General features: G+C 33.9%; 1 protein-coding gene across 1 annotated transcript; it reads right to left on the reverse strand.

Annotated features, from left to right (window-relative positions):
• ND-51 (NADH dehydrogenase (ubiquinone) 51 kDa subunit) lies at positions 1–27,506 on the reverse strand. Its single transcript, XM_076476171.1, has 12 exons — positions 27,354–27,506; positions 23,584–23,645; positions 23,256–23,345; positions 16,518–16,666; positions 15,550–15,683; positions 13,615–13,784; positions 13,117–13,308; positions 3,552–3,718; positions 2,770–2,923; positions 2,406–2,460; positions 2,056–2,165; positions 1–301 (listed from the first exon to the last, which is right to left on the reverse strand). Exons 1-12 carry the CDS (start codon positions 27,415–27,417, stop codon positions 212–214), a joined length of 1,437 nt encoding a protein of 478 aa, XP_076332286.1. The 5' UTR covers positions 27,418–27,506; the 3' UTR covers positions 1–211.
• Positions 27,507–27,540: the final 34 nt, after the last annotated feature.

Consider the following 27,540-nt stretch of genomic DNA (forward strand, 5'->3'; position numbering starts at 1 on the left):
TTTGACAAGAATGCTCAAATTTTTATTCCAAGAACTTTCAATTTAAATACAGGTAATGTTTCAAATCGCTAAGGGCACATAGAAACTACTTACAACAGGATGTACACTATTCCAGATTACCACAAATGTCTGTTTTTTTCTTTTTTTGACAAATTTAATCTTATTAAATTCACAAAAAATCTAGAAACATAAGTCATGCAGTACAGGCAGTCTAAACAGCAGCTTGTTGTTGCAAACCTTGCTTCTCGTGAAATTCTGTAATTCTTGCTTCAATAACTGGCCGGAAATGTCGAATCAAACCCTGTGAAATGCAGAAGGAGAATGATATAGTTAGTTCTTTTATAATCTATTTAATTTTATAAAAGTGAAATATAAGATACGTAATACAGTTTTCCCTGATAAAGAAAGGTACACTTATTGAAAGTGCTTGGGTTACGTTCCATATTTTCATTTTTAATTGATACTGAGAGTTACATATTTTTATAATATCATTTATTGTTGTTGTTCTTTTTTTTATATAAAAATAATGACAAATGAGATTTCTTGTAATCAAATTTTCAGTAAGATTTTTTTTTTTAAATAATATCAATTAAAGATATACAAAAGGTTTTCCTTTCTCATATATCCACAGTTCATTATGGAAAAAGGACATAACAATAACACTTCACAAGTGAATAAATGTTGAATATCAACTTAATCAGAACAGGAAGACAACACTGACACAAAGGTACAGAAAAATGTGTTGAATATCTACTTAACCAGAACAGGAAGACAACACTGACACTAAGGTACAGAAAAATGAGTTGAATATCAACTTAACCAGAACAGGAAGACAGCAATGACACTAAGGTACAGAAAAATGAGTTGAATATCAACTTAACCAGAACAGGAGGACAGCACTGACACTAAGGTACAGAAAAATGTGTTGAATATCAACTTAACCAGAACAGGAAGACAGCACTGACACTAAGGTACAGAAAAATGTGTTGAATATCAACTTAACCAGAACAGGAAGACAGCACTGACACTAAGGTACAGAAAAATGTGTTGAATATCTACTTAACCAGAACAGGAAGACAGCACTGACACTAAGGTACAGAAAAATGTGTTGAATATCAACTTAACCAGAACAGGAAGACAGCACTGACACTAAGGTACAGAAAAATGTGTTGAATATCTACCTAACCAGAACAGGAAGACAGCACTGACACTAAGGTACAGAAAAATGTGTTGAATATCTACCTAACCAGAACTGGAAGACAGCACTGACACTAAGGTACAGAAAAATGAGTTGAATATCAACTTAACCAGAACAGGAAGACAGCACTGACACTAAGGTACAGAAAAATGTGTTGAATATCAACTTAACCAGAACAGGAAGACAACACTGACACTAAGGTACAGAAAAATGAGTTGAATATCAACTTAACCAGAACAGGAAGACAGCACTGACACTAAGGTACAGAAAAATGTGTTGAATATCAACTTAACCAGAACAGGAAGACAACACTGACACTAAGGTACAGAAAAATGAGTTGAATATCAACTTAACCAGAACAGGAAGACAGCAATGACACTAAGGTACAGAAAAATGAGTTGAATATCAACTTAACCAGAACAGGAGGACAGCACTGACACTAAGGTACAGAAAAATGTGTTGAATATCAACTTAACCAGAACAGGAAGACAGCACTGACATTAAGGTACAGAAAAATGTGTTGAATATCTACCTAACCAGAACAGGAAGACAGCACTGACACTAAGGTACAGAAAAATGTGTTGAATATCTACCTAACCAGAACTGGAAGACAGCACTGACACTAAGGTACAGAAAAATGTGTTGAATATCTACCTAACCAGAACTGGAAGACAGCACTGACACTAAGGTACAGAAAAATGTGTTGAATATCTACTTGCATAGTACAGAAAAACAGTAATAAGATGCTGCACATCTCTTCATAAAAAGGATGACAGAAATCTCATCTGAACAGTCCATTATGCACCATCGCCTAAAGCACAGATTGTGTCCTTCCATTTGTTTACTAGAAATCTTACCTGAACAGGCCATGCTGCACCATCACCTAAAGCACAAATTGTGTGTCCTTCTATCTGTTTACTGACTTCATAAATCATGTCTATTTCATCATTTCGGGCATTTCCTTCCACTAAAATAAATGAAACTTTTTGTGAATTACTGCAAAAACAAATAGAAGTTTTACCAATCTTATAGTAGATGCAGAAAACATTTATATTTCATGAAATCTATTTTCTGTGAAATGGCCTGTTTTAAAATATCATATACACTCTTAGCTGTATTAACTGTTTGGCATAAATCATGCTTCTAATTTATTTTTTACTACAAAAATTCTTGAGTGACAGACAAAAAATCTAAATTGAATACTCACCAAATCTTTGCATGACCTTATTCATCCAACCAACTCCTTCTCTGCATGGCGTGCACTAAAGGAAAAGGTCCATCAGAATTTCACTGTTAGATACTTACTGAAGCATTACAAATTACCAAGAATTTGTGTTTTATAATCACTGATCACACACAGTAAGAAATACTAACAAATTGTGTTAGATAATTACTAACCACACACACTAAGAATTACCAACAATGCATTATATAATTACTGACCACACACAGTAAGAAATTAATAAAATGATTTCTGTTTGATAATTAAGAAGCAAACACTATGAATTAAAAGTAATATTATCAAAAACATATGTTGTCAATTAATAGTAATGTATGCATTTGATAATTACCTGGCCACAACTTTCATGTTTGTAGAATTCAATTAATCGAGCAATAGCTTTAACAATGTCTGTTTGTTTATTCATAACAATTACAGCAGCTGTTCCCAGACCAGTTTGGGCTTGAACCAATCCATCAAAATCCATCATCACATCATCACATACACTAAACAAAATATACAACCTTCAACAGGAGTTTCAAAATCCACCATCAAATCATAATATACGTTAGAAAAAAACACAAACTTCGAAAAATGCATCAAAATCCACAATCATTAGAAAAAACATTTAATGTGTAATAACAGCAAAGTGTTTACTTTATAAGAATTATTTAAAACAACACATCCAAAACAGAATCTTCCTAGTTTAGGAAATAAAATCTAGGCTGATCACTGAATGTATTTAGGTTCAAGCTGAAGTGATTATATTAAAGAAAACATAAAAAGGATATTAATTTACACAATTAAAAATAAAGGACCATAATAATATGGTGACAACAGTTTATACAAACAAAAATTTATTTCTAGGGAAGTATTTCCAATGTAGTAAAAAATGATAAAGATGCACAGTTTTCTCAGGTTCAAGAAAAGACAGGAATTATAAGATTTAAGAAACAGCTTTTTTAGAAATTAAAATTGAAGTGTACAAAATGATTTTTAATTTTGCTTATTAATTTTATTCAAACTTGTAATCAGAAGTACTTCTATTGTACAAAAGTTGTGTTTCTAAAAGGTAACTGAATCATTCAGAAATAGTTTCTTGAAGATAACAACATTATTAAAAATGTCTCTCACTCTTTAGGGATAACGGGCGTTGAAGAGCCACCTGGAATAACTGCCAGCAAGTTGTCCCAGCCACCAATGACCCCACCAGAGTGTCTTTCAATTAACTCTTTTAGAGGAATGGACATTTCTTCTTCAACTGTTGTTGGGTACTTAACATGTCCCGAGATATTAAAAAGCTAAAAACAAGTTTATTCGATAGTTAGTATGAATCAAACAATCAATCTGTTCTTTTCTCCCATTACTCCCATAAATTTCAAAAGTAAAATTTCCTTCTAATTATTATTAAACCCTTTCGTGTATTTCTGCTTATGTACTTATGTAATTCATAAAACATGTCCTATACATCTTGAAAACAAACTCCTACCCATAAGTTGTAATTTTTACATTTCACACTCATTTTTCTTTACATTTATTCCTTTATAGAGCCTTTTCATTTGATTAAGTTTGTGATATTTTAAACTTGGTATCAAAAGAATAAGAGTATGGGTATACACTTCAGAGAAAAATTATGCAATAATGTTCTGTCATCACAACATAAGACTTTCTTCTCCCTACCTACCACTACAATAATGTTCTGTCATCACAACATAAGACATTCTTCTCCCTACCTACCACTACAATAATGGTCTGTCATCACAACATAAGACATTCTTCTCCCTACCTACCACTACAATAATGTTCAGTCATCACAACATAAGACTCTTCTCCCTACCTACCACTACAATAATGGTCTGTCATCACAACATGAAACATTCTTCTCCCTACCTACCACTACAATAATTTTCTGTCATCACAACATAAGACTTTCTTCTCCCTACCTACCACTACAATAATGTTCAGTCATCACAACATAAGACTTTCTTCTCCCTACCTACCACTACAATAATGTTCAGTCATCATAACATAAGACTTTCTTCTCCCTACCTACCACTACAATAATGTTCAGTCATCACAACATAAGACTTTCTTCTCCATACCTACCACTACAATAATGTTCTGTCATCACAACATAACTTTCTTCTCCCTACCTGCCACAACAATAATGTTCAGTCATCACAACATAACTTTCTCCCTACCTACCACAACAATAATGTTCTTTCATCACAACCTAACTTTCTTCTCCCTACCTACCACAACAATAATGTTCTTTCATCACAACATGAGACATTCTTCTCCCTACCTACGACTACAATAATGTTCAGTCATCACAACATAAGACTTTCTTCTCCCTACCTACCACTACAGTAACGATCTGTCATCACAACATAAGACATCCTTCTCCCTACCTACCACTACAATAATTTTCTGTCATCACAACATAAGACTTTCTTCTCCCTACCTACCACTACAATAATGTTCTGTCATCACAACATAAGACTTTCTTCTCCCTACCTACCACTACAATAATGTTCAGTCATCACAACATAAGGAATGTTCTCCATACCTACCACTCACAATGTTCTGTCATCACAACCTCTTCTCCCTACCTACCACTACATAATGTTCTTTCATCACAACATAAGACTTTGTTCTCCTATCACAACATAAGATCTGTCATCACAACATCCAGACCTTCTCCTACCTACCACTATAATGTTCTGTCATCACAGCATAACTTTTTTTTCTCCTACCTACCACTACATAATAATTTTCTGTCATCACAACATAAGATTCTTTCTCCCTACCTACCACTACAATAATTTTCTGTCATCACAACATAAGACTTTCTTCTCCCTACCTACCACTACAATAATGTTCAGTCATCACAACATAAGACTTTCTTCTCCCTACCTACGACTACAATAATGTTCAGTCATCACAACATAAGACATCCTTCTCCCTACCCACCACTACAATAATTTTCTGTCACCACAACCTAACTTTCTTCTCCCTACCTACCACTACAATAATGTTCTGTCATCACAACATAAGACATTCTTCTCCCTACCTACCACTACAATAATGTTCTGTCATCACAACATAAGACTTTCTTCTCCCTACCTACCACTACAATAATGTTCTGTCATCACAACATAAGACTTTCTTCTCCCTACCTACCACAACAATAATGTTCTGTCATCACAACATAAGACCTTCTTCTACCTACCTACCACAACAATAATGTTCTGTCATCACAACATAAGACCTTCTTCTACCTACCTACCACTACAATAATGTTCTGTCATCACAACATAAGACATTTTTCTCCCTACCTACCACTACATTAATGTTCTGTCATCACAACATAAGACTTTCTTCTTCCACTACAATAATATTCTGTCATCACAACATAACATCACAAATAATAAATTACTCCACCAATATCTTTGAATTCTGCTGTAATTTATCACGCTTACTAACTAAATTGTATTTGTGTCTAAAAACATATTGCTCTTCAAAGAACAGTTTTACTTACCATTTCCTTCTAAGATTGAAAACAAAAGAAATAAAATAGAACTTCCCACCTCCAACAGGCTGAGAAAACAATGCGAGGGAAATTCTGAGATTTTTACTGGTAATAAATACAGGACAGGGCAAAGTGGGTGGACATCAACATTATCAAAAATAGAACAGTTAGATAGGGACACTGTATTTGATTTGCCAAAAGTACTGATACATCAGCACATAGAAAAGATCAGAGGTAATTATTTTAGATTCAAGTTTGTCAATATTAGTATTTCTAATTTCTAAGAAACAGAAGACTTTGTATTTAGACATCACACACATTTAATTTGAACCAAAGCTGCATTCAACATAAGCCGTGACACACAAACACCCATATTTAGAAATTGTTTTTAATATTTGTTCTTAAATTAAGAAATTAATTAACATATAACACTACAAATTGAATTATAGTATATAATTTATACCAAACTTATTGGCATACATTCATCAAATAGTAGTTCTATAATATCTTGAATGCCTTTTACTTAATTGTAGAAAAACCCAAAGTGATAAAGTTAAAGACAATAACAGACTTCAAGTCCTTATATGAGTGATATTTAACTATATGCTCCGTCTTTTATAACATAAGCCTCCAATAAAATTTCTTCTAATTAAATAAACTATTATTTCTACCTTTCAATATATCAACACCAGACTGGTTTTTGTATTTCTGTATTCTAGTATATCAACAAAAGACTGATTTTCTATATCTCTATATTCCAGTATAACAGCATAAGATTGGTTTTGTGTCTCTATCTTTCAATATATCAACACCAGACTGGTTTTTGTATTTCTGTATTCTAGTATATCAACAAAAGACTGATTTTCTATATCTCTATATTCCAGTATATCAGCATAAGATTGGTTTTGTATCTCTACCTACTAATATATCAACAAAAGACTGGTTTTGTATTTCTGCCTACTAATATATCAACACAAGACTAGTGTTATATATCTACCTACTAAGATATCAACATAAGGATAGTTTCATATCTCTATATTCTTGTATATCAACATAAGTTGGTTGATTTAGTGTTTTATGCCACAAAGCAGCCAAACTATCTGTGCCAAACATCCAGTAAAAAGTTAAAAGTAAATTCAGTAAAATTTATAAAAGGAAATTAAGGTAAAATGAAACAATGTTTACATCTAGTCTACAGCATTAAGAGAAAAACTACAGTAATACAAAGTGTAGAGGACTTTCTGTAGCATAACTGTAGTTATCATAATTCACCAGGAAGATGAACAGGTAAGTACAAAAACCACCTTCAGTCACCTGAAGTTGGCCTTTCCAGTCCTAATTTCAAGTTATTTAATGTTACAGCCAGTTTCTAATATCAAATCAAACAAGATGAACTGTGATTTTTAAAAGGGAGCCACATTAAAATGGTGTAATGTATAAATTTAAAAACTTGAATGGCATTAAAAATATTATTGGCCTTTAAAAAAACTAAAAACATTACCATGGTGGACAGTGTCACCATCACCAATAACACTGTCTAACTTTATGAACAAACCTTGGGAGAGAACATGCTTAAAATGATGCCATTGTTGAGAGTCGTAACAACAAGAAAGTAAATTGTGGCTTATTGTGATCTGAGTGTTACAGAGACAACACACTGGTGCATTGGTTCCAGATAAAAGTAAACGATGCATTAAAAAACTGTGACCAATACGTAGTCTAGTTAGAACAACTTCCTCTTTCCAATCCTTATGGAAGCAAGACAGCCAAAGTCAAATATAGGGTTTTAGTTGAAAAAGCTTGTTTTCACGTTGCTCACTCCAAGTCGACTGCCAGCTGGCAAGAAGCTGAGCCTTGAATACAGGCACAGTGGTGATAGTGCCAGAGCAGATAGACTTAGCTGCTGTGTCACCAATCTCTCTCTTTCCCACAAATACCAACATGGCCTAGTATCCAGAAAAACTGGATAGAAGTAGATGTTAAAGAGAAATGGACCAGTCAGTTTTGAATATCGGTGAGAACAGGGTGTGAACCAACATGGAGCGATTCCAGGGTCAGTAGAGAACTACGCAAGTCAGTATAAATAGTGCAATTGGAGTACTGTTTAGCTTCTACGTGATCATCCAGGGCATGATAAATGGCATACAGTTCAGTAGTGAACACAGAAGCTGTAGAGGGGATTCTCCACACAACCACTGAACCACAACAAACCATGGCAGAGCCCATACAGTCACCTGATTTTGAACCATCTGTATAAATAGGAATGGAAGGATAGTTTGAAAGATGTTCAGCAAATAACAGACAGTATTTCCAATCAGGAGTATCTACTTTTCTCAGATGACTTAAAGAAAGGTCTCATTTGGGGACTGTAAGAAGCCATGGTGGGATGGCCTGACCAGTGGATACAGCAATGTTATCCAAGGACAGACCCAATTCATCCAACTGTGCCTGGATACGAAGGCCAAAAGGAGCAATGGCAGATCGTCTGTTCTGAAAAAGCATGGCCCATCGAGGAAGGAACACTCAACCCCAGGTGGGATGCACTGGTAAAGAACGAAGTTTCGAAGAATACAGTAAAGACAGCTGCAAACGATGAAGATGCAAAGAAGGTTCATGAAACTCTATGTATAAGCTCTGAATTGGGGAAGTGGCATTGACCACAACCAGTCTCTCTCAAAATTATAGGAAAATGATCACTGCCTCGTGGATTATTGTCAATCTTCTATGAACAATGGGAGAATAATGAAGGAGAGCAAATTGAAATATCAATGGCGGTAAAGGACTGACTTGGTGCATGAAAACAAGTAGAAGAACCAGTATTGAAAAGAGAAAGGTTGTGATCAGAGAGCATACGCTCTACAGAGCGACCCCTTCTATCAATATCAGCTCTTCCCCAGAGAGGATGATGTCCATTAAAGTACCCCAGGATGAAAAAGGGAGACGGCAACTGTTCAATGAGAGCATCAAGGTCTGATTGATCATGTCTCTCCAGGCGACAGATAGAGATAACAAACAGTGATGGTATGACCCAAGGAAACACGGATGGCTACAGCTTCCAAAGGTGTGTCAAGTGGCAAAGACAGGGTTGGCACATGCTGATAAACCAACAGTGCCATCCCTCCATCCACTCGTCCATCACATAGCCTGTCATTTCTGTACAAAGAAACCGCTGAAAGATGACTGAATCGGCAGGTTTCAGAAATGTTTCCTGTAAGGAAAGACATACAATATGGTAGGAAGCAATCAGTGTTTTAATGTCATCCAGATTAGAACGTAATCCTCGACAGTTCTATTGTATCAGGGTGGCCATTTTTATTTACATGCAGATGAATTGGGTGGAGAACCCTTCTGTTTAGGACCATGTGTTTTTTCCTTACTGTCCCTATTTGAGGGACGTCTATCAACCTCTATGGATCCTGCCCTGGGTGAACTGGGCAGGTCTTTGTTGTTGGAAGGGGATTCCAGTGACTGAGGACATGAATGAATAATTGTTTTGCATCTTGGGGTGGGAGAAGAAGATGTATTCAAGGAAATGCCTGTACCTGGAACCAAAGGATGTGAATCTTGAGGTTTGTTGGAATGTATGTAAGGGACAGAGATAGGTGTTGAAGTTGATTCGCCAACTTTTTTAACAATGGAGGTCAAAAGACTTTCCATTTGTTTGGAGAACAATTCTTTTGGAGGCACAAAAAGATCTGCCTGCATTCCCACAGTAGTTGTAAAACGAAGTGCAGCAGCATACGTCCAAGAGAAGTGGTGGACAGCAACTTTTGAGCCTCAGGATAAGTAATGTTATGAATCGTTTTCAAATGCTGCACCTCTTTTTCTTTCAACTGTTTAGGGCAAGAGTGAAAGTAGGACGAGTAAGAGCCATTGCAATTGATGCAATAAGGGTCAGTTTCACACTCACAGGCATCGTGATCTTTGCTGCTGCAACGAGCACACATTAAGGAACCATGACATGACGTCTTAGAGTGTCCAAACCGTTGAAACTGGAAACATCAGAGAAGGTTTGGGATGTATAGCTGTACTCTGCAATTAAGATAACTTGCCTTGATGGTGACAGGTGGACGTGGTGAGTGTCCAAACCGTTGACACTAGAAACATCAGAGAGGGTTTGGGATGTATGGCCGTACTCTGCAATTAAGATAACCTGCCTTGATGGTGGCAGGTGGACGTGGTGTGTAAATGTGAGAATGAGGATATTGGTTGGTATCATAATTCCATCTTTGCAAGTGGATATATGCCTCTCTACAGAAACTCCTTGGGTGGAGAAACAAGCAAGAATCTCAGACTCTGGGATGTTCTCCAAATCCCTCTCAACAATAACTCCCCATGATGAATTCAAAGTAGCATGAGGTGTAACCTCATTAGGTATATCCCCAATGGCCTTTGAATGCAAGAGTTCACTGTGTTGAGATGTGGGTGTTTCCACCAATATGCCACCAGATCGAAGCTTCTTTACTGACTTTGGAGAGCCAGAAAGGCCCTCTTGTCTCTTCTGAATGAAAAAAGGAGACATCTGCCCTAAAGGTTTGTCTGAAAGTGAGTACAATATAAGAAAATGAGGTACAACAGGTGGTACAGATGGTGAGGATTGCTGCTCAAAATCTTCAAGATGTGGTCATTTACCTTAGACTGTTTTTTCACTATTTTATTAAGATTTTTAATTGGAGTATCCATAATAAAGAAAGAGAAATTTTGGTGCCCACTGACCCCATCCACCATGGAGCACTACGAGAGGACACCCTACAATGTCAAACAAGGACACTGCAGCAATGCTAGGGTTTCATGAGCACTATACCCAAACACCAGCATCAGATACAATGTCCATAACACCTGTTGAGAACAACCAACACTGGTAACACTCCACAACAAAGTTTTTGCTTCTTGAACACTGTTGGGTGTTCTTTATAGATTTTTGGCTGCTGATCATGAAAATCACATCCAAATTTGCCCATCATGTACCAATTCACTGAAATCTTCAGTTTCACCAGGACATTGCTACAATGGAAAACTGATATCAGGGCAACTGGAATCTGTCAATGCTTGCTGACTACTGTCGGATACTGCAACGTGATGCACTGGACATTGAATACGAACGAAAATCAGGAGCAAAACACTTTTAATTATGTTGAACTTAATAAAGTATCTGAAACATAAACACAATTAAATATGTTATTGCCAGTAAAGAGTTAATTGTCTATTTCTCAGAGTTCCTACGTGATGAAGCAAAACCAAAACTATATTTGTGCATACCCACCAAGTACCTGTTACAATCAGCAAAAACTTTCCATGAAGCAAATCTTTTCAAAAATACTGTTGTGCAGTGTAATTGGTTGACCCTAGCGAGTGGACCAGCCAAATGACCCAAGGGGGGCCACCCCAAGGCCGTCTGCCTACAGGAATTCAAGGCCAAACTAGTATGTTAGGGTTGGACCCTTCAACCACCAGAATCCTCTCCTCCCCTTCACAGGTTGCCATGCACAGCAAACACTTGGGTGGATGTTTAGATCCCAGAGAAGGTAAACTGAAAGAACAGAACTTTCCCTGGGAGGTCCCCTCACCATGTACAGGAATCCACACCGAGGGGATCAACATGAGACTGGTATTGTATCTCTACCTACTGATGTATCAATACAAGACTTGTGTTATATATCTACACAAGACTGGTGTTTGTACTTCTACCTCATAATATATAAACAGAAAACTGGTTTTGTATCTACATTCTAGTATATCAACACACAACTGGTTTTGCATCTCTATATTCTAGTTTATCAACATAAGACAGGTATTGCATCTCTACATACCAATATGTCAACATGAGACTTGTGATATATATCTACCTAGTATTATATCAACATAAGACTGGTTTTTGTATTTCTACCTACTAATATATCAACACAAGACTGGTTTTGTATCTCTGTATTCAAGTATATCAACATAAGACATATTGTGTCACTACCTACTATTATATCAACATAAGACTGGTTTTTGTACCTCTATCTACCAATATATCAACACAAGACTGGGTTTTGTATTTCTACCTACTAATGTATCAACAAAAAACTGGTTTTGTATTTCTGCCTGCTAATATATCAACATAAGACTAGTTTTGTATTTTTAAGACTAGTTTTATACATCTACTGATGTATCAACAAAAAACTGAGTTTGTATTTCTGCCTACTAATATATCAACATAAGACTGGTTTTTGTACCTCCATCTACCAATATATAAACATAAGACTGGTTTTTTATCTCTACCTACTAATGTATCAACACAAGACTAGTGTTATATATCTACCTATTAGGATATCAACATAAGGATGGTTTTTGTATCTCTACCTTTCAATATATCAACACAAGACTTGTTTTGTATCTCTATATTCTAACATATGAACACAAGACTAGTTTTTGTATCTCTACCTACTAATTTATCAACACAAGACTGATTTTCCATATCTACCTTCTAATATATCAACACAAGACTGGTTTTGTATCTCTGTATTCTAGTATATCAACATAAGATAGGTATTGTATCACAACCTGTTACTATATCAACATAAGACTGGTTTTTGTATTTCTACCTACTAATGTATCAACAAAATACTGGTTTTGTATTTCTGCTTACTAATATATCAACATAAGGCTGGTTTTTGTATCTCTACCTACTAGGATATCAACATAAGATAGGTATTGTATCATTACCTACTACTATATCAACATAACACAGGTATTGTATCGTTACCTGCTACTATATCAACATAAGACTGGTTTTTGTATTTCTGCCTACTAATATATCAACACAAGACTGGGTTTTGTAACTCTACCTACCAATATATCAACACAAAACTGGTTTTTGTACCTCTATCTAGCAATATTTCAACATAAGACTGGTTTTGTATCTCTATATTCTAGTATATCAACACAAGACCTGTTTTATATCTCTACCAACTAATGTATCAACACAAGACTAGTGTTATATATCTACCAACTAGGATATCAGCATAAGGCTGGTTTTTGTATCTCTACATACCAATATATCAACACAAGACTGGTTTTCGTGTCTCTACCTTCTAATATATCAACAGAAGACTGGTGTTATATTTCTACCTTCTAACAGACTGATATAATACTGAGATTGTGTCTCTTATGACCGTTTTTTACCTTGGTGCCAGTATTTCGAGGTCGACCAAATGAAGCAAACCAGTCTCCGCCACGGCGACAGATAGCAGGAGCCACAGCAACAGTTTCAACATTAGACACAGTTGTGGGACATCCAAATACACCCACATCAGCAGGAAAAGGAGGCTTCAAACGTGGTTTTCCTTGTTTGCCTTCAAGAGATTCAATCAAGGCCTGCAACAGAAAAGTCTTACCTATATCTGTCCAAAACTAGTTATTCCTTTCACATTTTCATGTAAAAAAAGGCCTACTTCATAATGTCAGATTCTTTAAATTAAATAAAACTCCTTTACAAAAGAAAATTCCTTGATTTATAGAACTGAAATAGGGAATTGTATTTCAAATAAGTAAATTTAACATTTCACACAAGACAATTCTAAAACAATTGGACACAAACTGCTAAATAAGTTACTGTTTTACAAGTTGTGGGAAACAAACTGTGACTGACTTACAAAAGATTATTTTGATATCATATCTTACTGTTTCTTCTCCACAGATGTAAGCTCCAGCTCCTCGGTGCATGAATACATCAAAGTCATAACCAGAGCCACAAGCATTCTTTCCAATCAGGCCAGCCTCATAAGCTTCTCGAATAGCAATCTGCATGTTAGACGCTTCATTATAGAACTCTCCACGGATGTAAATATAAGCTGGATAATCAACAAGATGACAATGTTATAAACAAAATGAACATAACAAAACAAGTAGAACAGAACATAACAACAAGTAGAACAAAGCATAACAACAAGATGAACAGAGCACAACAATTAGACGAACATAACAACAAGATAAATGAAATATAAACAAGATGAACATAATGTTATTAACAATATGAACAAAGCATAGCAATAAAATGAACAGAACATAAATAAGATGAACATAATATAAAGAAGATAAACAGCACATAACAAAATAAACAGAACATAATATAAGCAACAAGATGAACATAACACAACAAGTAGAATAGATAACAAGAACAGAATATAACCAACAAAATGAACAGAACATGGCAAGATGAACAGAATATAACCAACAAGATGAACAGAATATAACCAACAAGATGAATAGAACATAAGATGAATAGAACATAAGATGAACATAACACAACAAGTGGAACAGAATATAACAAGATGAATAGAACATAACAAGATGAACATAACATAACCAACAAGATGAACAGAATATAACAAGATGAATAGAACATAACATAACCAACAAGATGAACAGAACCAATAAGATGAAGACAACATAACCAACATGAGAAACACCTGATAACAGTATTACGTTCAAACATGAGATATGAAACTGTTCACTTTAAACAAAACAATGTAGTTAAAATAACAGAATTACAATAGTTAACTTGCATTTCAAACAGTCTTTTCATTTCTTTACTCACTTGAAAATATTGATAATAGTTCTACATTTCACTGTAGAAGAGGTTATGGTACTATTTCATAACACTGTACCTTAGTGTAAATGTGTTACAGTACTATTTTGGAACACTGTACTTCAGTGTAAATGGATTACAGTACTATTTTGAAGCACTGTACTTAAGTGTAAATGCATTACCGTACTATTTTGGAACACTGTACTTTAGTGTAAATGTATCACAGTACTATTTTGGAACATCGTACTTTAGTGTAAATGGATTACGGTACTATTTTGGAACACCGTACTTTAGTGTAAATGTATCACAGTACTATTTTGGAACACTGTACTTCAGTGTAAATGGATTACAGTACTATTTTGAAGCACTGTACTTAAGTGTAAATGCATTACCGTACTATTTTGGAACACTGTACTTTAGTGTAAATGTATCACAGTACTATTTTGGAACATCGTACTTTAGTGTAAATGGATTACGGTACTATTTTGGAACACCGTACTTTAGTGTAAATGGATTACAGTACTATTTTGAAGCACTGTACTTAAGTGTATATGCATTACCGTACTATTTTGGAACACTGTACTTTAGTGTAAATGTATCACAGTACTATTTTGGAACATCGTACTTTAGTGTAAATGGATTACGGTACTATTTTGGAACACCGTACTTTAGTGTAAATGGATTACGGTACTATTTTGGAACACCGTACTTTAGTGTAAATGGATTACGGTACTATTTTGGAGCACTGTACTTTAGTGTAAATGTATCACTGTACTATTTTGGAACACTGTACTTTAGTGTAAATGGATTACGGTACTATTTTACAAGACTGTACTTTAGTGTAAGTAAATTACAGCACTATTTCGAAACACGGTACTTTAGCATAAATGGATTACGGTATTATTTCCAAACACCATACCTCAGTGTAAAGAAATTTGAAGTAACATTTCAGATCTGTGCATGTTAATTTAAAGACAATTATGGTAATATTTTGTAAAATGAGGTTTGATACTTCATGGACTTATCACCTGCACGAGCGTGCATGGAACATCCTGCAATTAAACACCCTTCGATGAGTTTATGTGGATCGTGTCTCATGATTTCTCGATCCTTGCACGTTCCTGGTTCTCCTTCATCTGCATTCACTACAAGGTATTTGGGTCTGAGGAAATATTCCAGTGGTAAACGATATTTTAATTTGTTAGTACATATTCTTCTACATATATATACCAAGTTTTATTATTGTAGTGTATGTTGTAACTCTTAGAAAAGTCCTTACTTGTAAATCTCTACAACATATATATATACAGGGTGTTTGGAAAGTCACTGTGCACTTATTTATTAACAGACATGTTTCAATATAGAATACAGGAGGTAAATATGAATGACAATTATAAAAAATGTTGAAAGTGACCCCCATTGGCATCAATACAGGCCTGGATCCTTCTTATTTTGTTTCTAAACACCTCTATCAGTTGCTGGCTTGAAATAGACTGAATAGACATATGATTACAAAACTGCACAGTGACTTTCCGAACACCCTGTATATACACACACACACCAAGTTTTATTACTGTAGCGTAATTTGTAAGTCTTAGAAACATCTTTACTTGTAAATCTCTACAACATATATGTATGTATACCAAGTTTTATTATTGTAGTGTAAGATGTAACTCTTAGAAAAATCCTCATTACAAATTACTTTACTTACTAATATTCAATTACTTACAATTTATAATAATAAGTAAATAATTAGAATAAAAACAAACCCTACCACATGCATTCATTAACTAATCACAAACTCATCACACAAGTCCTTGATAACTATCTGACATTTTACTTAAGTGGTAGAGAATCTGGGAAACACAACAAACACACAGGTTAGTCTTGTTCATTACACAGTTATTTTCTTGGATAAAAAGGAACACAACAGGATTCATCCTCATGAATAAATAAACAAAGGCACAAACTAATACAGGATGAGTGATAGACTGACCTGCCATCAAATGGTTTGTTCATGAAGCCCCATTTCATCCCAGTGGGAAAACCAGCCCCTCCACGACCTCGGAGTCCAGACTTTGTTACTTCCTTAAGTATCCATTCATGGCCCTTCAACAGAATCTCCTTTGTTTTGTACCAGTCACCCTGTTAGTTTCAGATTGTGTTAGTATTAGAGCATACTTTTATATATACATATATATCACCCTGTCAGGTACAGAATGTGTTGGTATTAGATCAGATTCTATATATATACACATATATTACCCTGTCAGGTTCAGAATGTGATGGTATTAGATCAGATTCTATATATATATATACACATATATCACCCTGTCAGGTACAGAATGTGTTGGTATTAGAGCATGCTTCCCTATATACACACTTATAACCCTGTGAAGTTCAAAATGTGATATTATTAGAGCAGTTTCTACACACACAGATATCACTCTTTTAGATTCCAAGTGTGTGAGTATTACAGCAAGCTTGTACGTATATCACCATTTAAAGTTAACAGTGTATTAGTGTTACAGTAAGATTCTATGTATATACATGTAACCTTGTCAAGTTCAGAAAGTATCAAGAGACAACAGCTGCAGTAAACATTGTGCATTATTAACAGAAATGATAATTTAGACATTTTTTTTACCTTCTGTTTCTCAAACTGTTATAACCTAAACTATAACAATATGTTTTCATGGATGTGTGCTATTGAACTCTCACTTCACATTCCAATTTCAAGACATTCTATTAAGAAATACCTGAGATATAACATTTCCAATTTTGACTGAGTTTCCTTTTCTTGCCCCCAAAGAACAGAAACTTTATTTAATAAAAAACTTACTTAACTTTTATAGATTTTTTTTTCAGATTTGGTACAATGATAGATCTTTTTAACCTACAATTATAAGTCTCATTTGATATGTCACATGTGCAAAGGTATTTAAACAAACTACTCAAATTTAACATTTTTGCTCATGCCTAGACATAAAAGTCATGTAAGTTATCAGTTTCACATTTTTTATAAAAGTTTCACCTAAATGTAAAATTGGACTCTTTTTTTAGTTTTTTGTCACTTGGATTAAAGATGGCTGATTTATAGCAGTAAAACTATAGGATGGAAGAATATGAATATAACTAAGTATTGGTTAGGCCAAGCAAACTAGATTAGCAATTTCTAGCACAAGTTTTTCAAAGAATAATACGATCAGATGGTCATTATACACTGCCAACTTTTCAGCACAAATTTACTAAATTTTACAAAATTATCCTAATTAAAGAGATTTTAGCATCACATGATATTAGCTTATGCAATTAGCATAAATAATGATGCACAATACAAATGTACCAGTTGCATGGGTGTGATGACAAGAAACTGTTAATCTAAATTCCATGGCATTACATTAATATAAAGAAAGTTGTTAACACTGTTATGGAGATACAAAGCTACCACCATATATTTTAAATAATTTGATTAGTTCTGTAAAGTAAAGGTCTGTTCCAAGTAATAAGGTTACAATTACTAAGCTAATGTGGGTTACTATCGAGTGTCACTTTCTCACTTGTTGTGGTTTGTTGGTGTATATTGACAAAAAGCCATGATATCCAATCAAAAACATGATAGGTGTGATAAAAGAGGTGCAGACAAAAAGGATTTAGCATGCAACTTAAAGGACCAAACTGGTAGCTACACTTAGAGCACTGATAAGAATTGTACATCAAATATTCAATAATTAGTTACCCAGGCTGTTTTTTATTAAACTTGAGGCATGATGTAGGATAGAACAAAATATGAGGTTTAGCTCATTAACGAATGAACATTGTAAAATTCTTATCAATGGCACAAGCTTAGCTACAAGTTTGGCTATCAATTTTAACTTTTATTTTCATGCTTGAAGTATTTTTGATTAGATTAGTACTGCAGCAAATTTCTATACGAATGTATCACCTTGTCAGATTCACAGTGCATTAGTATTAAAGCAAGCTTCTATCAGGTAGACTGTAGTGATGCCTACGTTGGGATGGCTCAGACTGTTCATTGAAATAGTATTTTACGTATCTCCTGAATAGTTCAAACTTTATAATACTTTACAGTGTTTCCTTTGATAATGATATCTATGTAAAAAAAAAATTTCATAAAGTGAATGTAAGGATGGCTGATATAAGTTCTTCAAAACAACACAAACAAGATAGTTGGGATGGCATTTGCCCAGCACTTTTTCTTTAGATACAAAACATGAAATGTTAGTCATCTTAGAGGAAAATATTATTAGTCAAAACTGTCTGTTTCTCATTTATTTATGTAAGGTGATACACTGAATGAAAGTTCAAAAACAGTGCTCTGCATACGGTGAAACAAACCCATTTCTTCACAGACCACACAGTACCAAATGGTTGATAACAGCACCCTATGCACAGAGAAATATACACTGTGTGCTTGCTAAATAAGCCACGTGGCTCCCCATTAGTGCTGCACTATGTAATAGCTAATTGTTTGTGAAGGCTACTGAAAAGTGCACAAAAACAAAGTGACTGAAAATATGAAATGTCCCATTACTTTCAAATTGTGTGTATTGTGCATTTCACTGTAAGGTGAAAGTGGTAAACATTTCTTTGACTGCCTCCCACCTGACTCGGCAGCCAATACCTCCACCAACTCTCCATGATCGCCTATACCTCCACCAACTCTCCCTGATTGCCAATATTGCCACCAACTCTCTGTGACCACACCATGTTCTAGCTTCTTCTTCTTTGCCCTCCACCAATGAAGCCAAACACTTTAACCAGAACAGAATCACACCCAGTCAACTAGAACCCTTCAACCACCCCCTATCTAGGAAAAAATTCCTGCTCCACTAGCCAACCAATGAGAATGACTTCCACACCTATCACTCCCTTCTTCCTCATGCTACATCAGTACTACTATAGTTCAATCTGGCATTAGTCAAGTAGGTTAATTGGCACCTGATCAGTGAAAGTAGGTTTACTCAGGAAACTCCTCTCCCTCCCACAGCTAAGTGTCTAGAAATTGGATTATTAGATTTCATCATCATGAAATATCATAATTTCAATATGGCTGTTGTTCCTAATGGAAACAAACCCATAAACAATATATATCTATAATATTCCACATGTAGCCCTTCACTTCCATCATGAACAGGGTAAAAAGAAGTAATTTCTTCTGAATACCCCCAGTTGTCTCCTGTGATTTCCCTCAGGATAATTTAAATCAAAAGACTTGCCACAAAAACAAATGTATATATAAATATTTACAAAATAAATAACCAGTTGCATAGCTATAGAACATTCCATTTCATCATTTAGCAGTCTCTATACCTGTGAATAGTTGGTTGGGGCTTGACAAACATACTTGCCAATTGGTTAATTATTTTTAAATAAGACAAAATAGATATATTGGTTGTTTGAACAGGAAGCAAATGATTTAAAAGAATACAAGTCTTTATCAACAGTAAAAGTTAATATTTCATAATTTTAGATAAATGTCAAAAGTAACATAAGTGCTGATACCTTAAACACATTCAATGAAAGCACTTGTTGAACCAGGACGTGATAAATTTCATATAATTCAGTCAACATGATCTGGTTCTCCTTTATCAAAATGTATTTCTTTTTTTAAGGTTGGAAAGTTAATCATTGCCTACATAATAAAGATACAATTAGGAGAATTTTTCACAAGGCCAATTCAAAAAATAAAAACCTCTTGGAAACTGGTTGAAGATTTCTCTCTTTCCAAACAAAAACTTTCAAATGTTGTCATCTTATTTGACCTGGGGTTGGAATACTTTCTTTGGTTTAGAAAGTGGTATAGTTCAAAATGTGTAAAGAGTTGGAAAAGCTTTTGAACAATGGTTGAAGTGAATAATGAATTTAGGTAACCAACCTCAAACACCTCAAGAATTTGCTTGTCTCTCACAATAGTGACATAATATTATGTATCAATCAACTACTAGCCACAAGCACAGTGCCAATTTTTGCTTTCCACTATTTCAAATAAATACAGAAAAATGATTGTGATTTTATTTCTGCACAGCACATTTATCAATAACTTCAACCACTTCAAATATAATAAAGCTTCAAACTACATTCTCTGTAGTCCTTAAAGTTTTCAAGGTTAAACTCTCAACATGAATACACAGTGACATTGTCATCTGTATTGGTAATAATAATAGTCACTATAATAATTGGCAATCAGTGATTATTTTATCATGATATGATTGATTAAACAGTATTATTAAATTTTTACAATTTTTATTTTTTGCTAGAGTAGTCTACAAAGTTAGATTCAAAAGTGTTGACCCACATACAAACAATGTTCATGTAGTGAGATTCTCCACAAAGAACTTGTACATACATCTGTCAAATGTGTGAGCTTTGATGTAGGTTTGGTGTCATAAATAAAAAGTTAAACACAGCAATCATTTTTATAAACGTACAAATAACCACTTTATATTTCAAATTTTATAAAGTAAACTTTGTATATTAATTATATTACACTGATACAAAAAGTTTGAACATTATACAGTGATGCCATTCTTATTAATGAAAGTGTGTTCACCTTGAATACATGGACATTCATTGTAACAATGTTTGTCAGTTGTACATGACTGCCAAATGTTTAAAAACCTAGCAGACACTTTTTAAGGGTCTGCTGGCATTTTTGGGTGCAACCAAATCCTAGTCCCCCACTAATATATATATATGTAATGAAATAAATAGCTGAAGTAGATATATACACAAACACACACACACAGAAGCCTCATGTAATACACTCTAAACCTATATATATATATATATATATATATATATTTTAGTAAAATTAAATAATTACATCCAAATGAAGCTAAATGAATAAACAAAAGCATGACGAAAGACTACATTAAAAACAGCAAATCCCAACCTCTGATTAAACACATTTGTTTAATTTTAGTGTGTTTTGTTTTGGCTTAAACAATTATGGTTACAGAGATGCAAACTATTTCAAATGACTAATTGTAGACAGAGCCCTTTATCACTTGCAGCTACTAGGCCTGACCAATGTCTCTAACCTGTTTATTATTATATTATCATTATAACTACTATTATTTATTACTGCTATAGATTGCTCATTTATGACTGTTTTGTGTATTTAATAAATAAATTTAAAAAATTCTTTTGAAATTATGTCTTTTATTTAGTTCAGAGTAACAAACATACTGGTAAAACAACATTGAACATGCACAAACAAGTAAGCAGAAAAAGCCTTTGTGTAAGGACTAGTTTATATCATGTTTATGACACATTTGTACAATGGCTGTAGTTTTAGTTCTAGCACAGCCATATTTTTTCACTATATCAGAGTCTGGGAACATTTTTCTGAATAGATGTCCTGCATGATCGGCTACAGTTAGGGGTAAATTATGAGTAATGACAAATTGCGGGGAACATCACTTCTGCATTTATGGTTTCATATTTTGAATTCTTACTCATAAATGTCGTTATCTGCATCGTTTTTGTCTTCGCCTCAGCCTTTTGTTGGTGAGATGTTGATTGTGTATGTTTGGAACAATCGTTTATCCCGCCATGTGCAACAGAAAAATCGATGTGACAAACTGTACAAAACGCACGACTTTCACTGACTTTTGATGCAATGACCTGATATTCTGCACTATACTCTTTCCTAAATTTTTGATTCACAGTTTTAGTCTTTTTAGATTTGCCAGAAACAAGACAATCTGGTGAATGAGGCCTCTTTTTTCCATCTTGTGAACGATCGCATTGGTGTTTCTATGCCGCTTAGAAAATGAGAAATACCCATCTACGCGAGCGCTGATTGGCTGACAATCACTGATGACATAACTATGGATTCCTCCACGTACCCAGTAGGAGAAGCACTGCACTTAAACTATTGGTCGACGTCGGAGATACAAATATTTTTTATCATTTCAAGCACATACATGATTATCGCAAGTAGCCATTTGGACTATGTCTTTTATTTATCATCAAAATTTATTTCTCACTAGAAATTTTCTTTTCACCCCTTTCAAGCCCTGGGAAAACGATTTATCACTTTATTGTATAGACCTATATAATATATAATAATTTGGGAGTTGCAACAAGTCGTAATATTTGTCTGTACGAGCGTATAGTTGTAATGTATACACCAAAATCGTAATGGTTGGCATATCTGTGGTTATTATTATTTTATATATACATAGACACACACACACAGTTCTGTGTGGTTCAGGGTGTATTACAACAAGCTTCTATATATATATATATATATACATATATTCCATCCTGTGAGGTACAATGTGTATTACAACAAGATTCAATATATACACACATACCATTGTTTAAGGTTCAGTGTGTATACCAAAAGTGTTTTTATATACACATACATATCACCATGTCAGGTTCAGAGTGGTTCAGTGTGTATACAAAAAGTGTTTTTATATACACATACATATCACCATGTCAGGTTCACAGCAGATTATTACAAGCTCTCATTTACACATTTTCCCTAATTTTATCATTAGTAGAAAACCATGCACAACTAATAAAATAAAAGTTTATATTTAATGTTCTACAAGTTGCAAGTGGTTGTACGTTCTGCTAAGGATTCCATTAATAGAGAATTTCTTCTTATTTGTAATTCTGTAAAAAAAAATTAACAGAAAAAGCAGCTTAAAAAAGCTTCTGATTGTAAAATTCACGTGAAATTAACACATTTTCTCACCCTAGCTAAAGCTCCTTTCAACCTCCAATCATGACGTCCATAAAGATTAGTGAATATCCGATCTTCGTCCTTCAGAGGCCCAAACTTTGTCTAAAAATATTTTCAGAAATAAAAAAATATTCATTCAGGAATTTAACAAAGAAAGCATCAATCTGTACAGAATTAAATAACAGATTATTATAAAACAACTATACAATAATCATGACACTATAAAACAGTTATATATTATGAACAAAATGTATCAATTTGTGAACTTTATCCAAAACAATAGTTATAACATGTGGTGGAGGTTCTCCAACCAAAACATGTGAAGTCTAAAATGAGTTACCTTTTGTGGTGGAGCTTGTCCAGTAGAGGTTGAACTGCATCTGACAAATGAACCTAATAAACCTAAAATGGAGAGAAAACAAAACCTGACATATGTTAGATAACTTGACACCCTTCTAAGAAAATAGTGATGTACCAACCTACTTATGTTTTATTACTGAAACCAAGTGATGCAATTCCAGTGTATTAATTAGGTCAAGATCTGGACAGGTATTTACTTTCATGATCTAATGAACTGTTTGTAATTTACAGCTTGATCTTTTAGTCAAATATTCTTACTATATCATATTTTCATATTAGTTACATCTTCCGTTGATAATGTTAATTTTACCATTCTTCATCATACAGAGATATCACACTAGTTATAAATTAGTTCATTTCTTTCATAATTCACACAAAAGCTGTCAATCAAACTTGCTCATGTTCCATGCATTCTCCCAAAGAATCAACAAAACAGTCAAATGCCAAAATCTGCTGAGATTTGTTAAATGTTGAGATACTATTACAAAATATTTGTCTACTTGTACAACAAGGATAATTCTTGTTTGATGCAGCTATCAGTAAACAGATAACAAACATCACTTTATAGTTTAACATAAAAACAAATAACTGAATGCCTCTTGTTTTTATTGAGCATCACTTGGAACAAGGTGGTTGTGCGTAGTTAGCAGAATTATGGTAAATAGGTGGTAGGATATTGATATTAACTTTGAGTCATCAGTGTTAGCATACACACCTTTTAGCCTTAGCTCAACATGTTGGCTGCCACATAATCAGTATAAATGCAATAAAACATTTAAATTGTGTCAGTGAGCAGTCAGTGTCCCAAACCCATGTGACCGAAGATAAAAGTGACTTTGAAACATAATTGTCTGTGACCCACCACTGTGTCACAATCCACGAATGAAAGCCAGTTGTCACTCACCAGTGAGGCATGACAGCTAATGTCTTAAGGTCTATAGAACTGAACACCCTAATTCTGTCATTTCCATGGGCAAGGCATTGCCCTTAAAAGCATTGTCTGCTACAGACATACACATCTACCTCTGGAGTATTATCAAGGACACATCCATTTAAAAGCACCAATACAAACACAATAATACCCACATCTAGAACATTGGTAAACAAAACCTTCATTTTGGCATTGAAAAGTGTGATGTTAACCAAAGGAGTTTGGAATTTTATGTCACTATGAATAAAACATATTTCCCATCAAACTTCCTAAAATTTATTTATTTCATGTTTCAGGTAAGTAATGAAGTATTAAAACACACCTCTTTGTTTCTTAGTGCTTATCTAAATGTAAACTTGACATTAGGAGAGTTGTTCTATAAATGTTGCACTACAAGAGTTAAAGTATGTTGATGCCACAGATTTAAGTTAGTGACTTTTAAAGTTTTATTCCTTCTTTGTTTTATACAAGATAGTGTTAACAATATTCATTAACATGAGGATTCTAAAGGAAATATTAGAATAAACTTAAATCATGTTGAGATTAAACCTCTGATGTGAAAAAAAAAAAGATCGAGCAATTACCATGTCTTTCTGAAGCCAAAGGGTATTTTTACATTTTGTTAAATATTAAAAGCTCAATCCAGAAGCTCACAAACAGGGTGGTTTTGGATACATCTTTGTGATACAACTTCAAGACAAGTTTTCATTTGTTAATAGATACATTTTAAAAGTGAAATGCTATATCCTCAGCATCATTAGTTAAACAATTTCCAACCATGTTATGCTACTGCTATCAATTTTTTTATGTTTAGCTTTCCACTGAGATACGAATTATTCCAAATGCACTTCAAAAGGGAAGGTTGAAGCACCACAATAGTCAGCAGTGGGATGAGCAGACAGGAACACATTGAAAGTAGATACAGGTATAATACTGTACTTGGCTTGCTAAACAATATTTACCAAGGTGGTTCTACACAGTTTCTGAATACTTCTATTTGTTATTTGAAGACTTTCATACTTCTTGTGCTTGGCCATTAAGCTTATGGTGTGCTGATAATTTCAGTTACCTTACAGTTCAAATCACTTTTTGCAGCTTCAGTGCTAAAAGTGAGTTGGAAATGCCTTCTTTTTGGCCAGTAAAAATGTCCAAAATATTTCAGTTCAAATTAAAAAAAAAAAAAAAGATTGGATAGTGTTTTTTTCAACAAAGATGTCCCCCACTCTTGAGAGAGAAGTCTGTTAAAAATACATAAAGCACCAGAAACAAACGATTTTTAACCCAGGGATTTGGTTTGTCAACAGACAGTGGACAGGAGTCAGAGAATTGGAGAGTTGCCACAGTTTACTCCTATTTTTTCAAGGATAATACGAACCACTCTGTACATCAGGGGTCACTTAGCTTTGCATCAGTAATAAGAAATTATAATATGGTAAAAGATACTTTGCAAAATAATGTTACAATGCCATAAAAGTAAATCAGTAGTAATGGATTCATCAAAGGGAAAACTTGCTTTACTAATTTTTCAACTGCTATCATAGATGATAACGTTATGTGGATGACGGAAAGGTGTGAAAGTGGCATCACAGATGAGAACATGTTATGTAGCTAATGAAAGGGTGTAAACACGGCACCATGGATGATAACATGTTATATGGATAATGGAAGGGCATGAACATGGCATTTTCAAACTTTTGAAGAGATTTTGATAAGGGGTCAAACACAAATGATTAGCTAAGAAAATTACATCAGTATGACTTGAGAAAACATGAGTTTGTTGGACTAGCTGCCTTCTCTTTATCTGTTGGTTCAGAATTAGGGACAATTAGTGCAGACAGCTCTTGTCTACCTTAGTATGAAACCTAATACACAAAATGATAATAATACAATAAATAAACATCAATACAATTTTTTGTTTTAAAATATGAGCAAAGGACTGTATTCTTGTACCTAAATGTTTTTATTAAACAGTATGAGGCATGGTTTGTGATATTTCTTCTACCAAACAGTAGGTAACAAAAGTGAACTCTGACATCATGGTTGGATGCTACACACATTTTGAAAACTAACAGGTCAAATTAAGAATAAAGTTAAAAAGAAAAAAGGTGCAAGAGTAATTGACAGAAGTTATTTTTCAGAACTTGTACAAAATATCTCAAGATGGTGCTTACCCTCCATCCTGCCTTGTATTTCAGTAGTAATAAAAAAAGGTCCATAAAACCATATAATCTACTCCCCCCCATTTCAACTTTTAAACAGATTCTGTGATACTGTTTGAGGAAGACTGTAATTATTAATTAAATCATTAATTTTTGTCTTTTACAATTAGAAAATAGACAGAACCAATCAAAAGTTTTGTTAATAAATTATTAAAATGACATAATACTTTACATGAAACAATATTTCAAAAACTGATTTGGGCAACTTCATGAGTTTTTGTCGCATTTAGGAATTTAAAAATGCACTTTTAGCATAAATAATAAAGATGATTACCAAACATTGATATCTTTAAATTATTTTTTATTATGAAATCTACTTATATATTAATTTTAAAACTAGAATCACTAAAAATATTCAAAACATTTATATTTAGAATCACAGATAAATTGTTTTAAAATAACAAAATATTTATTCAGAGTGACCTGAACACTTAACCTTAACGTGGTAATATTATATAACATACCTTGCAAATACACTTATCTGTATTATTTGTGTTCGTGTAGAAAAACAGTTCAATACTTTTTATTTATGAGTACGCAGTGTCATAGCAGTATTAATAACAAACACATACAAGTAAAATTGTAACGAATGATACTTACCATTCGACTTGTAACCAGAAATATCAGGACCTAGTGATTTTACTAACCCTCGCATGGCAGCCATGTTTTTCAATTAGTATAATTCCCAGCGTTTCCGCTTCCGATTATGAGCTTGATTTTAATTAAGCTATTTTGGATCTCAACACTTGACCTACGTCACGTAATTGTTTAAAAACCTATAACGAAA

Source organism: Tachypleus tridentatus, chromosome 13 (genome assembly GCF_004210375.1).
Source record: "Tachypleus tridentatus isolate NWPU-2018 chromosome 13, ASM421037v1, whole genome shotgun sequence".
Lineage (NCBI taxonomy): Eukaryota > Metazoa > Arthropoda > Merostomata > Xiphosura > Limulidae > Tachypleus > Tachypleus tridentatus.